This window comes from Notamacropus eugenii, chromosome 4 (genome assembly GCF_028372415.1).
Source record: "Notamacropus eugenii isolate mMacEug1 chromosome 4, mMacEug1.pri_v2, whole genome shotgun sequence".
NCBI classification, from domain to species: domain Eukaryota; kingdom Metazoa; phylum Chordata; class Mammalia; order Diprotodontia; family Macropodidae; genus Notamacropus; species Notamacropus eugenii.
Window position 1 is genome coordinate 16,563,421 of NC_092875.1, and position 13,136 is coordinate 16,576,556.

The 13,136-nt window shown below is 49.4% G+C and overlaps 1 protein-coding gene and 1 long non-coding RNA gene across 3 annotated transcripts in view; one reads left to right on the forward strand and one right to left on the reverse strand.

The window, feature by feature from the left end:
• Positions 1-13,136, reverse strand: part of KREMEN1 (kringle containing transmembrane protein 1) — a 48,154-nt gene that overhangs the window by 16,844 nt on the left and 18,174 nt on the right. Inside the window, exon 3 of the mRNA XM_072600059.1 lies at positions 9,911-10,002. Coding sequence (XP_072456160.1) covers positions 9,911-10,002 — 92 coding nt within the window. The remainder of the gene's footprint in view (positions 1-9,910; positions 10,003-13,136) is intronic.
• Positions 684-6,037, forward strand: LOC140499077 (uncharacterized). 2 transcript variants are annotated; one of them, XR_011965264.1, is made up of 4 exons: positions 684-2,163; positions 2,428-2,934; positions 3,465-3,629; positions 5,830-6,037. It is a non-coding gene; the product is annotated as an uncharacterized lncRNA (long non-coding RNA). The 2 variants fall into 2 exon arrangements; XR_011965263.1 differs by having other exon boundaries at positions 2,428-3,629.

Consider the following 13,136-nt stretch of genomic DNA (forward strand, 5'->3'; position numbering starts at 1 on the left):
ATGATCCTGTTAGCACCAAGACTTTAAAACCTAGAGATGCTAACTAAAGACACTGTGCTCAACAAACGTTTTGGGAGGGTCTGACCAAGTCAGAGAGTTACAGGAAGGAGAAGGAGGGGAGGAAGGGAGGGAAGAAGGAAGGAAAGAAAGGAGGGAGGGAGGAAGGAGGGGAGGAAAGGAAGGTGGGAGGAAAGAAGGAAGGCAGGAGGGAAGGAGAGGGAGCCAATCTCTTTGTACTATCTCAGATAACATCCTCCTCTTCAAACTTCACAAGGTACGTTCCCCCCCCCCCCCATTTTAAATATATCTCTTACTGAATCCCTATAGCCTGAAATCCAAAGTTTTACCTCAAGTTTCAAAGAATTCCTTGTTCTCCTTCCTCTTCCCAATGTTCATCTGCAGATGAGGCCTGAGAGGAGGGCAGAGAGACCCTGGCCAGCTCTCCTTACATCCAAGCAGGACAAGGCATGTGCTGCTGGGCCCCCAGACAGAGCCTGGAGGCGGGGGGCAAGCAGGCAAGGTTGGGGTTGGATGGCACATGGGAGGCTGTGGGTTGCCTCCCCTCCTGAGTGCTTCTAGCAGAAGGTGCAAGATTGCTTCCTGTGTGTGTTGCTGAGGAGATCGGGGTCCTGGGTCTTTGTTGGACTGGATACTCTCGAGGTACCCATGACTCCTCTTTCCAGAGGAGCTCCCCGAAAGCTCAGAGACTCAGCCAAAGCCACTGCGGCCACGGCGGGGTTGAAGTTCCAGCCCAAGGCCTCTGGCTCCAGATCCACTGACCAGCTAGAGTCCTCAGAGAAGACCCTTAGGTCTGAGTTCCTAAAAAAGCATCAGCCTTTGAAGACATTGGGGGAGGGTGTTGTTAGCCTGGAGGAGATATTTCAGGGAGATGAAAGAGGTCTTCAAGGCCCCAAAGGCCCATCCTCTGGAAAGAGGGTTAGAAGAATCTGCTGGGCCCGGGGAACAGCCAAGAGTGTCGGGGGAGAGGGGAGGGATGTGAAAATAGGCCAAAGGAGGATTGATGTAGGAAAAGCTTTTTACTAACAGGAGGCATGAAATGCATGACAGAGGATGTTCCAGCAGAGAACAGGTCCACTTTGAGGATTCCTTCTCGGGGTGGGTCGGACTGCATGGATGCTGAGATGTTTTCTGATGCTCACATTCTGTGGTCTCAGAACAGTCTTGGAGGGAATCACTTCTTTGGTCCAGAAACGATTTTTTCACAGACAATTCAGAAGTGTGTCTGCTCCAGACTTGCTCACAGCACTAAGCGTAAGGAGAGGACCCAGTGGGGACCTCTGCATGTACTCCCTGGGCCTGCCAAGATGCCCAGCCCCAAGGAGGGCAAATGGAAGCAGGGCTGCTGCCACATGACAGTGAGAAAAGACAAGAGGCAGACAGGAAGGAAAGAGCCAAGGGAGCCACCTTCCTGGCCACCAGACCCAAGGCTCTCATGTTCATCCCGTGTCTGTCAGGTTTTGCCAATGCTACTTCCAGGTTCAAGAACAAACAAGAAGGGCCTATGAAGAGGTGGCTCATCTCACGCCAGCCCATCTTCCTTCTCATCCTATCAGATTCCTTCCTCCCTACCCAGGTAGTGGTCTCTGGGTGATGGTCATTCTCAATTCTCCTGGGGTTCATAGATTCAGAGCTAGGAGGGACTTTGGACTGCTGTGAGACAATGAACCTAAGGGGTTTTACTGTTCTAAGGACGTAACAGAGAGCAGTCTGGAGCTAGGTATCACCGAGAAGACATAAAGAATGCCTATGGGGACATCCCCCACCCCGGGGACTCGGCATGAAGAGGCTGCTAGAGATGCCAGGCCTCTTGGTGGAAGCTGCTATGCAGAATTTCACGCAGAGTTTTCCCTGAGTCCACTTTCCCAGCTGACAACAGCTGGTCCTGGACCCCCCACAGAGGAACTCACAGTCTGCTCAAGGCTATCCCACGGGATGGGGAATGCCTCCTGGATACCATCATAGTCAGCTCACTCCTGAGGCTTGGGATTGGCTAAAACCACGAAAGGAAAGAAAATGGGTCTCCACGAACAGTGAGAGCAACAGACCTTCTGTCGCCAGTCGATTAAGCCACGGCTTTCACAGTTCCCAAAAGGCAGCTGAGCCCTGGGCACGGTCAAACAGTACAGGACAAAAATACTGCAGGTGCCTTCTCACTCCAAGATCTGATGAATCAGAAGCCATGGTGAAGGGGGGGGGGGTGGCAGGAGGAGGGAGATGTAGGCCTGGGGTTTCCTAATCAGAGCCGTACCAGAGCGAAATAGGCCATCACTGGGGGATGGTGGGACCCTCCTTCTTGGAGGTCTTTATGAGAAGGTCATCTGTTAGGGATGGTGGAGAAAGGACCAGAGGGTAATGAGCCCCAAGATTCTGTGAGTCAAGATGCCTCTCTCTACTGCTTCTTCACAGAGAGGCAGCTTTGGGCTCCTGCACGCGATGCTAGGGAGTGTAAGCTCAGAGGGGCCCTGCAGCCAGCTCAAAGGCAGGCCAAGGTATGGGGCTTGGGGGCCACAGTCATGTATAAAAGCCATCTCCTGCGACACTGAGGAACCACCCTCTGCTGGGGTCAGAGACCCCCTGTGACCCAACATCCTCATCAGGCAGTATGCCTTGGTCCCACCCAACTCCCTTGACGTGGTTACAGATTCCTAAAAGAAATTTTCATTGATTAGGGAAACAAGGTCTGTATCAATGTGCCCAGTACATCTGATAAAAGGAATCAGAATTCTGTAGTTAGAAGGAACCTCAGGAGGCAGAGGATCTAAGACCCCACCCTCTCTCCCTTTAAGTGATTAGCTTCAAAGTCTTTGATGATGAACCAACTGTCATTGAGGACACAGGTAGATCACTGGACCTCGAGTAGGAAGCCCTGTGTTCAAATCCTGCCTCAAACATTGACTCACTGTGTGACCCTGGGTAAGTCACTTTACCCCTCATCTGTAAAATAATAGCACCTACTTCTCAGGGCTGCTAAAGGGATAAAATGAGATAGGATGTGTAAAGTGTTGCACAAACCTCAAAGCATAATGTAATGCCAGTTATTATTATCATGATGGTGACAGGGAGCTCACTACCTTTCATGGCAAGATCTCCCATCACCTCCCCTGTGTGCCACCCAGAATGGTCTAGTAGCCATTCCCAAACACATATGTATCCTGGTGCAGGGGAGGGCCCTGCATTCAAAGTTAGAAGAAAGGGGTTTGAGCTCTGGCTTTGCTGCTTAGGAGGTACGTGACTCTGAGCCTTGGTTTCTTTATCTGTAAAATGGGGGTGAGGTGACCAAACAATTTCTAAGATCCCTCCCAGTGCAATACTCTGAGATTTTCAGTAATGATCCTCCTTTTCTTGTGAGCTTCTGTTCATAGCACCCGTTCTACCCAGAACACTCCTCCTGCCTCATTTCTACCTACCTGAATCCTGCCTGTCCCTTCTGATCCCACACAAAGGCCGCCTCCTCCAAGGAGCTTTCTTGATATTCCCACCATCCCCAGCTTGCAGTCTACAAGGGATCTCGGCATTTGCTGGTAATTCTCTCAAGGGCCCAAGCACATCTGCTGCCTTCTGTTGCTGTTTCTCTCTGGGTCCCATCCTTCTGACTGTCCTTAATAAAGGTAGGGCCCATGTCTCATTCTTCTCCATTTCCAATGCTAAAATCAGGTCCCTGCACATAGGTATGATCTAGATGATGGATATGTCCTACTTAGTCCTATTTTGGACCTAACCTATCATCAAGGAAGGAAAAGGTTAAGGGAAGAACCTCTCACCCGCCTTTGTTCTTGCCTAAGTGATAAAACCACCACCACCACCATCATCACCATCACCACTGTCATTACTATCATCATTCTAACAACCTACCACCACTCCACCATCATGGTCATGATCCCTTGGGTTTATGGGGCACTTTCTGCCTTTCAGAGCACTTGGGAAGGAAATCAGGGTCAGGTTTATCATACCCATTTTATAGAGAAGGAAATGGAGGTCCAGAGAGAGCTCACATGGAAAACTGGAAAAAGAGTTAGGATTCTAACCTGCTTTTCTCTGACTCTTAGCACAGACAGCCCCAGGTCAGTAGCTGGAAGTTCTCAGTGGACTCCACCTTAAAGAGTGGTGGCCAAACCAAATAGCTCAATCATCTAGTCCCAAAGAGGAAGTAAATCTGGATCAACTGAAAAGACGACGAGGCAAGGGGTGCTAAAGGCCTCTACAAGGATGGTCTAGGAGAGTAGATCCATCTCTGCTCTTAGCACCTTCTAGGAAAGTGAAAAGAAACCAAATAAATGTTGATGATTAAGAATGGGAAGGATACACTATCTGCTTACTCTTTCTTCCCAAGGCTATCACTCATCTGTTGTACAGACTCCCACAAATTCCCATCCCTCACTGGGCTTCTATTTCCTCCTCTAAAAAGGAGGGCACAACTAGGTGGCCCCTAAAGTGCCTCCCAAGCCTCACAGTCTACAACTGCAGGCTAGGAAACATCTTTAGATATTATGTATTAAGCCTATTAATAGCCATAGGAGTTGGCAGAATGATACCCATACCCAACAGGCAGGAATGGCCTGGTCTTGTATCTTTTGGTCTCTAGAACTTAGGGCTAACAATGGAAGGTTATCAATAAGTATTTGTCAGATTTGATGATGTCTAGATTGAAAATGATCAGATATTGCCCCAAACACAGGGCTTTCATCAAGGCCTTAGGGAGTTTGGAACTGTAATAACTCAGTTGTGGATCTGCCAGAAACACTTTACAAATTTGGAATTCTGCTCCAAAAACAGTCATGCTCTTTGACTCAGCAATACTGCTACTAGCTCTACACCCCAAAGAAATCAATGAAAAAGGAAAAAGACCCATAACAACAAGATATTCATAGCAGCTCTTTTTGGTGGCAAAGAACTGGGAATGGAAGGGATGCCCATCTATTGGGGCATGACTGAATGCCGTGATGCTTGTGATGGGATACTGTTATGCTATAAGAAATGAAGAGCAGGATAGCTTCAGAAAAACCAGGGAAGATTTCCATGAACTGATGCAGCAGAGTGAAGTACGCAGAATCAGGAGAACATCACTCGTAGTAACAGCAATCCTGTGTGATGGTCAGCTGTGACTAACTTAGCTACTCTGATCAACACAATGACACCCCGCCCCCAACTCCAAAGGGTTCAAAATGAAAAATGCTATCCACATTCAGACAGAGAGCTGAAGGGCTCAGAGAACATTTGGAAATACGTTTTTTTTTTCTTGTATTTTCCCCCTGGAACAAGGCTAATGTGGACATTGTTTTGCATGATTCCATATTTGTAACAGGTTTTAAACTTCTTGCCATCTCAGTGATTGAGGGAGGAGTAAGGAGATGGAGATACTCTGGACCTGAACATAAAATAAAACTAGATTTTCAAAAACCACTGTGCAAGTGGCATTTAAAAAGCAAAATGATTGTAGTTTGGGTCAAGTCTCAAATAAGAACTGACCGATCAACAAGCATTTATTAAATAACTGCTTTCTGTGGGTCCTGGTGGTACAAAGACAAAGTGAGATGATCCTGACCCTCCAGAGGGGTTTACATTCCACTGGGGGGATAGTGTTGAGAGGAGGGTCAGGATGGGCCTGATGACCTACGAGCTGAAACTTGAAGGAAGTCAGAGGTTGGGGTGAAGAGGGAGGGCATTCCAGGCACGGGGTAAAGCCAGTGGAAAAGCACCAAGACAGGATATGGAGAGACATAAGATTATGGAAAGCACTTTAGAAAGAGCTGGATAAACATAAACCGGGCCGATGATCACAGAGCTAGACCAGGCATATTCTTATTTCAGATCCTATGATGATGAAAAAGACTCATGTAGATGAGAAGAATCCCGACACCTAACATACTGCTGGGGGGAAAACAGGCAATTAATTAAAGCTAGCTGACTGTTGACTGATGAGATGGCACCCTGTGGGAAGAAAACTCTCCTTAAGGTCACTTCAAGATTGTTCATCCAGCTACAAGAAGGCCTTCAAAGGCCATCAAAGGGAAATGATGAGCACAAAGTATGTCTGTTCCTGGTCTGGTCTCTCTTGATGGTTGGAGGTGAGGGTGGCAGGCCTGCCAGGGGAGGGGAGATGTGCAGATGAGCTAGATTTCATGTCAATGGATTGGGAGTCATGTGAAATCCCCCCTCCACCATCAAACCCCCTTGACTCAAAGACCCCGTTGGAAGAAGATCTTAGTGGTTTGCTGTACAAGAGTCTTTGCTTTCATCCCTCTGGCAACAAGAAAGAAAAATGCTTTAACTCCTCTTGCTGCCGAGAAATGTGCTGGCGAATGGTTTGGAGGAAACTGGCTCCCACTTCCTCTGAGTTTTTCTTTTGGCAGGAAGGGTAGCTTATTCTCGGCAGGTCACAAGCATATACAGTTCGGCCTCCCCACCTGTTTGTCAGCACTCTCCCTCATGAGCTGTAGAGAAGGGATTCTGGTCCTCACACGAGGACCCACCATTCAGCCAACCTTGCCTCTGTCCGTAAACGTTCTTGCCCCAATTCCTGCTGGGTCTGCTCTGGGCAGACGGGAACTTCCCAGGGATCTGATCATAGCCAAAGCATTTCCCCATATGATCAGTTTAATGAATAGATGGGCTTCAGACAGAGGGGGAGTATTACTCAGGAAAATTATGACTCCTTGTCCATAAATAAGGAAAACTTGGCCTAAAATAGTCAGGCTGGGGCTCTGTTGGGTGCTCTGGCCAGAGCAGAGGCACCAAAGAGGGTCTCCACTGTGTGATCAGACATGCCAGCAGTAAGATGGCCTTCCCACCCAACACAGGGAGGGTGCTGGCTTTCCCTGTGGGTCTCAGCCTGAAGAAAGAGGTCTTTTCAACAGCTACATACCCCCAAACTCCCAAGGAAACATGCTTTCTGTGCAAATGATGGCTAATCCCACCTATGAATCCCTGCAGGGTCACGTGGGGGAGCTTTATGAGGATCACTGGGAGGTCTCCTGAAAATGGGAAGGTGCCCAAAGTCACTGAGCTTTCCTCCTTGGGTAAGTGGAGGACCTATCATGTCAGCATTCAGAATCAGAAGGCACAATCTGGGCCTGGCCCACACTGCTGAAGCTTCTTACCCCAGAGCCCAGGTTCTACAGGGCCATGCCCGCCTGGGAGGAGCAGCCGAGACTCCAGATGCCCATCCCCTTTTCCCTAGCCCACACTCCAGCGGCACTAAAAGGCTATCTTTGTGCAGAACAAATGGACCGAGGACAGTCTGTTCCTCTCTCATTCCTTTAGAAACAACAAGAGCCAAGAGATATGTTTTCCATTTTTAAAACTTGACTAAGTGCCCAAGGAAAATGGCTCCTCCCTGACAGTGTTCTCAGCTTTGTGAATGAATGATGATGCACAGGTGGGAAGAAGAACATGGCCAGGTGTCAGGAGGAGTTGGATGCTGGTGGGCATGAATGAGAACTCAGATCAAGGGAGAAGTTCAGGGAGCAGAGCTGAAAGGGTGACTCTTTTGACCTGGTCAGAGACTGTGTGATCACTTCTCTTTGGCCTCTCCCCCCTCCAGCTCCCACCCTAATGGGACATGATGTCTGCATGCAACAGACCAGTGACCAGGAGGCAGAGAATCAGGGAAGAGCAGGTGACACAAGAGGCTTGGGCTGAGGTCAGGGGTCAGGGTGGGGAGGTCAGCCCAGGGGATCCCACAGCTCCTTCCAAGGCTAAGACAGTAGAGCTCCCCATGCCTTGGAGTGAAGCATATGGCTCTTGGGAGCTCCCAGAAGGAGTCTAAAATGCACAGAGCCCAGGGTCCTTGAGCTGAGGAGGGACCTCACAGGTCATGAACTCCAAGATGCTAATTCTTTTATTTTTTATTTTTACAGATGTGAAAACAGGCACAGAGAGGAAAGCTCACTTGTCTAAGAAAATCCAAGGCAGTAAATAATCCCAAACTGATGATTTTGTGCTAAGTAATAGGAAAGGAACCCAAGTTTTTCCAAAGGTAGGAATGAAAAAATTAGAAAATAGGTCTGAAGTTTCAGCAAGTTTGGGGCTGGCTTCTCACTCTCCAGACAATTTTCCAACCACTGACAAATCCAGGCAACTGTGACTTCTGGGAGGCATCGGAGACAGTCTGGCCACCCAGCCCCTATATTGGTCAGACAAATATTAGAGCACTGAATCCTCAGCAGTGTGGATGGAAGGGAACTCAGAAGTCACAAAGGTCGATTCTTTCATTCTGTAGATAAGGAAACTTGAGGGCAAGAAGGCAGAGCTGCCCAAGGGCCCCCAGGCAGGACCAGAAGGGAGTACTGGGGCCCAGATCCTTGGCTTCTGAGCCAGAGATCTTTCTGCCAACTCTGCCCTGACATCATCACTGCTGTATTCTATTAGGCTCCTGGGCGTGGGGAGGGGAAGAAGGGTTAACATCTCCCTCAGAAATGGCGAAATGAGGTCCTTGGCCTATGAAGGTATGTTTCAGGGTCCACAGTTTAACTAGCTCATGAAATAAGAAGTGCAAAAGCTAAACAGGAAGATGATAAATGGTGGAGAAGATGTGGGAGAGTTGGAACACTAATTCATTGTTGGTGGAGCTGTGAGCTGATCCAACCATTCTGGAGAACAACTTGGAACGATGCCCAAACAGCTACAAAAATGTGCACACCCTTTGTCCCAGAAATACCGCTCCTGGGACTGTATCCCAAAGACATCATAGAAATGGGGAAAAGTCCCACGTGTACAAAAATATTTATAGCAGCCCTCTTTGTGGTGACCAAGAAGTGGAAATCAAGAGCATGCCCATAAATTGGGGAATGGCTGAACAAGTTATGGTATACGAATGTAATGGAATACTATTGTGCTATAAGAAATGATGAACAGGAAGACTTCAGAGAGGCCTGGAAAGAGTTATATGAACTGATGCTGAGTGAAAGAAGCAGAACCAGGAGAACACTGTGCACAGCAACAACCACAGTGTGCGAGGAATTTTTCTGGTAGACTTAGTACTTCACAGCAATGCAAGGACCTAAAACATTCCCAAAGGACTCGAGGCAAAATGCCTTCCATATCCAGAGAAAGAACTGTGGAATTGGATGGCAGAATGAGCAGAATATTTTCTATCGTGTTAAGTTTTGTTTTGTTTGGGTTTTTCTCATGGTTTCTCCCATTCATTTTAATTCTTCTATGCAACTTGACTAATATGAAAATGTGTATAATAAGAATGTATGTTGGGGAGGGAGGGGCAGGGAAGGAGAGAAAATCTAAGATTTATGGAAGTGCTTGTAGAAAACTGAAAACAAATAAAATAATTTAAAAAACCAAACTGGGGCAATTAAAAAAGAAGTGCAAGAGTTATTAGCCCACTTTATGGGTGAGAAAATTAAATTCACAGAGACAAGGCCACTTGCCCATGATGGCCCCACTGCCATGTATGGGGGAGGGGCTTCGGCCCATGCCTCCTGACTCTAAGTCTGGGGCTCCATCCCTCCCTCTCAGCTGCCCCAGGTTGGTCTCAAGCAGATGAGTTTGGGCCTAGGGCACCTCTGCAGACCATCTACTGGGATGCTAAGTGGGGGAGTATGAGCTGTGATCTGAGCTGGTGGAGGGAGTGGCCACATCCTGAAAGTACAAGCTACCAAGTTATTGACCTAACAGTTGTTTTCTGTTCTCAAGAAGGACAAAGAAAAGAAACTTAACAGCTGAGACACAGAGTGAGTGTGTTATCAAGATGGTCGGCGCTGGAATGGGCCCTCATGAGAACTATGGAAATCTCAAGGGTTCTGAAGAGAAAGGCCCCTCCTGGCAACTAGGCATCTTCCCATCCATCACCAGTGCTGGGTGTCTTGGGCATCACAGTGCCCGGAGCTTGTGATGTCTAGTATGCAGGTCCCCTCCTCCTCCCCTTCCATTGGCTTACTCTGGCAAGCTGGGATCTCACAGTATTTCCAGTAGACACCATCCTCATGCTCGGCCACATAGCACCAGGGACTCACATCTCCATCGGGGTTCCTGTGGAGAAAAGAAGACAGAACCCATTTTAGGCCTTGTCAGTGATACTTCTGGCTTCATTCCTTTGGTCTCCTCATTCTGGATGCCTCCCCTTGTTACGGGGCCCCCACCAGATCAGGAGCCATGGCATCTAAACTCACGGTGGACTGTTTGGGAGGAAGCTGGGAGAGAGGTGGAACATGTCCGCACAATTCCAGAGTCACGAAGCAGTCCTCAGGGAGGTGACTGTTGTGGTCTAGCTGGTACCACAGCCTGCACTTAGAGAGGGCCATCCCAGAATGAGGGCTGTCCTCTGCCCCGAGCAGACCACAGTTGGGGTATTGTGTTCAGTTCTGGGAACCACATTTTAGGAAGGTCGATGACAAGCGGGAGTGTACTCAGAAGGGAGACCAAGAAGAGGCCCCAAGGCAATGCATGAGAGGACTGGGTGTGGAAAGAGGTTATGGTCAGTCTGTCAGAAGACATGGAAGAAGGATTAAGTGCACTCAGTGTTACTTCCTATGACTGATGGCTGAGTGACCCAGATGCCCTGGACCTTAGTATATTCCCCTGTAACATGGCGGGCCTCCAAGGGCCTCCCAGCTCTGTAGTCAGGATCTTAGGAGCTCCCAATAATAAATGGAATGGGATGCCTTGAGGGAGAGAGCACAAGTTTCCCATTGCTGGCCATCTTTAAACAGAAGGGGAACATGCGAGGGGAAAGGACGGATCTCATCAAGGTTGGATGGGATGGCTTCTGAGGTTCCTTTTAGCTCTAAAGCCTTCTCCCTCAGTGAGGCCAAATCAGTTAGGAAAAGGGGGGGCGCTGCAGTGCAGTTGCCCAAAGACCCACCCTGGGGACAGGGCCACCAGGGCTTCATGGGCCACAAAGCAAGGGCATTCAGGTCAGAACTACCTGAAGCAGTAAAGTCAATCCTCAGGCAGACTGCTTGGTCTCGGCTGATTTCTTTCTAGTAAAAGTCTTGTTTCATTTTTCTGTTTCTTTCCGAGTTACCAGAAACTACAGATGGGAATATGAGAGTCTGCTGAAAACTGGCAGAGGATATGGGGGGCACAGGAAGCTCTCCCTAACCCAGCTCCTCTACATGTTCTCCTTTATCCAGATCCAGAATGCTGGAAACCTGACCCTCCTGTTGGGCCGGAAATGGGCACCAAGGCCCTGGAGCCTGGAGTTTCAGAGCAACCCCTATCAGGCTGAAAAGGATAAGCCTATTGTGTGTCCTGACTCAGGTTGCAAGATAAGCCTTCCCAGAGCACAATGGGGCCCTTGATTCCTGGGCCCAAAGGCAGGGGCCCGGCCAGCCCTGCTTCTTCTGCCAATACCAAGGCAAACGGGCTCCTATCACTCTCAGCTCCCAAGACATCTCCAAGTGAACAGGTCTAAGTCTATGCCTAAGATAAACAGGGTATTGGGTATCTCTGGCAGAGAAATCCAAGCAGCAGGGATATACAGAGCCTCCCTGAAGAGCCAGCTGGAGCCACATTGAAAGGGGTGGAGTCAGATTCCACCCTTTTCAATGCAGGGCTCTCTCTGCTCACCTGCATCCTAGGTGAAACCCTCAGAAACAATCACTTGTCCATATGTCCTGTGCACCAGAACGCCAGCAGAACGGCCTCACCTCCAAGAACCAAAGGCAACTGACTCCCCCACTACTGAGGGAGGTGGCTCAGGTCCCACCTGCTCTACTGTGGGATAAGGATCCACCAGGCAACTGTGGGTGGCTCCCCCCTTGTTTGAAGTAGGAACTTGTAATTCAGGTCTGGTGCGGTCAGCCTTCCCCACGCTGGGGGCTGGGGTGAGGGGTAGGGCAGCAGTGAGGGGGGCGGATGGGCCAGGAGGGCTCTCTAGATCTGCCACTTGGACCTTGGATCTGATTGGCTGGGAGGTGGTGGGGCTGTCTCTGTTCCCTTACACAGGGGTTCTCACTGCATTCTGTATAACCCTCCCTCAGTGCCACTCACTGCTTGCTTGGGAAACATCAGGTTAAAAAAAACCCAGCCTTGATGGATATTCAGATTTACTTTCCAGACAGATGAAAGCAGAAAACTGGGAAAGACCCATCTGGTTATCAAGCCATTCTCTAGTAAAGGAAATCAGAGAAAACTGGTGTTGAGGGGGCCTGGGTTCAGATCCTGCCTAATAGTCCCCTACTGTCTGGCCTCTGGGAGAGTACTAAGCTCAAGGTGTTGGCCTGGAAGTAAGGCCTCACAGCTCTGGATCATGGACATTCAGGCAACCCTTACTGGAGGGAGCTCCAGTGAAGACCAGGCAGAGGAATAGAGGGGATAAACCATACCTGCCCTGTGTGCCCAGGCCTTTCCCAGAAACACGATGGGAGTTTAGCAGGGAAGTGGGGGCCACTCCAGGGCTCAGCGGATGAGCTGGGTAAGCCAAGGGGGTTCAGGGGGCACCCCCAGCAGCCACTGCTTCCCACTTCCGATGGCCTGGGAAGTGTTGCTTTTGCACCTGTTCTAATAACTAAATGCTACAAATTCCTAAGCCATGAATCAAGTTACCAGGGTCTTGTGCCTAAGTACCTCAAGTGCAGGGTGAGTGTGCACAGCTGTGGCCCAAAGCCCTCAGCCTCTTCAGCCCCTGTGGGCCCAGCCAGTGGGCAAACACAGCCAGTCTGATGAGGACCGACAGCTGTCCCCAGGCTGTCCTGAGCAGCCTCAGGGCCCAGGAATCACAAGCACGGGTGGAGTCCTTTAAAGGACACACTAGCCCTGCTCTCTCATATGAGAGAGTGACACAATCACCCAGTGGTATAGCATCTGGAGGCATCATTGGTCCCATTTTACAAATCGACAAGGGAGCTGAAACCCAGAGGGGTCACATGACTTGCCATGGTTGTGGTATTAGAAACCTGCCCAGGCCTGCCTTATTTGAGGTCCACCATTCTACACCCCCCTCCCACCCACACACATCTGGTTTGGGGGAGTCACAGATGTCACACTGTCACAGAAAGGGGAATGATCAGAGACCTGAGCAAGGACCCTGTCTAAGACAGCCTGAGGGGAGCCCAAGTTAGATGGCAAGAAGGAAGGACAAAGGGCAAAGATGGAGGGGATCCTGATAGATCACAGATCCCAGAGGGTCGCAGACTGAGATGACAGGACCTTGGAGCTCCGTT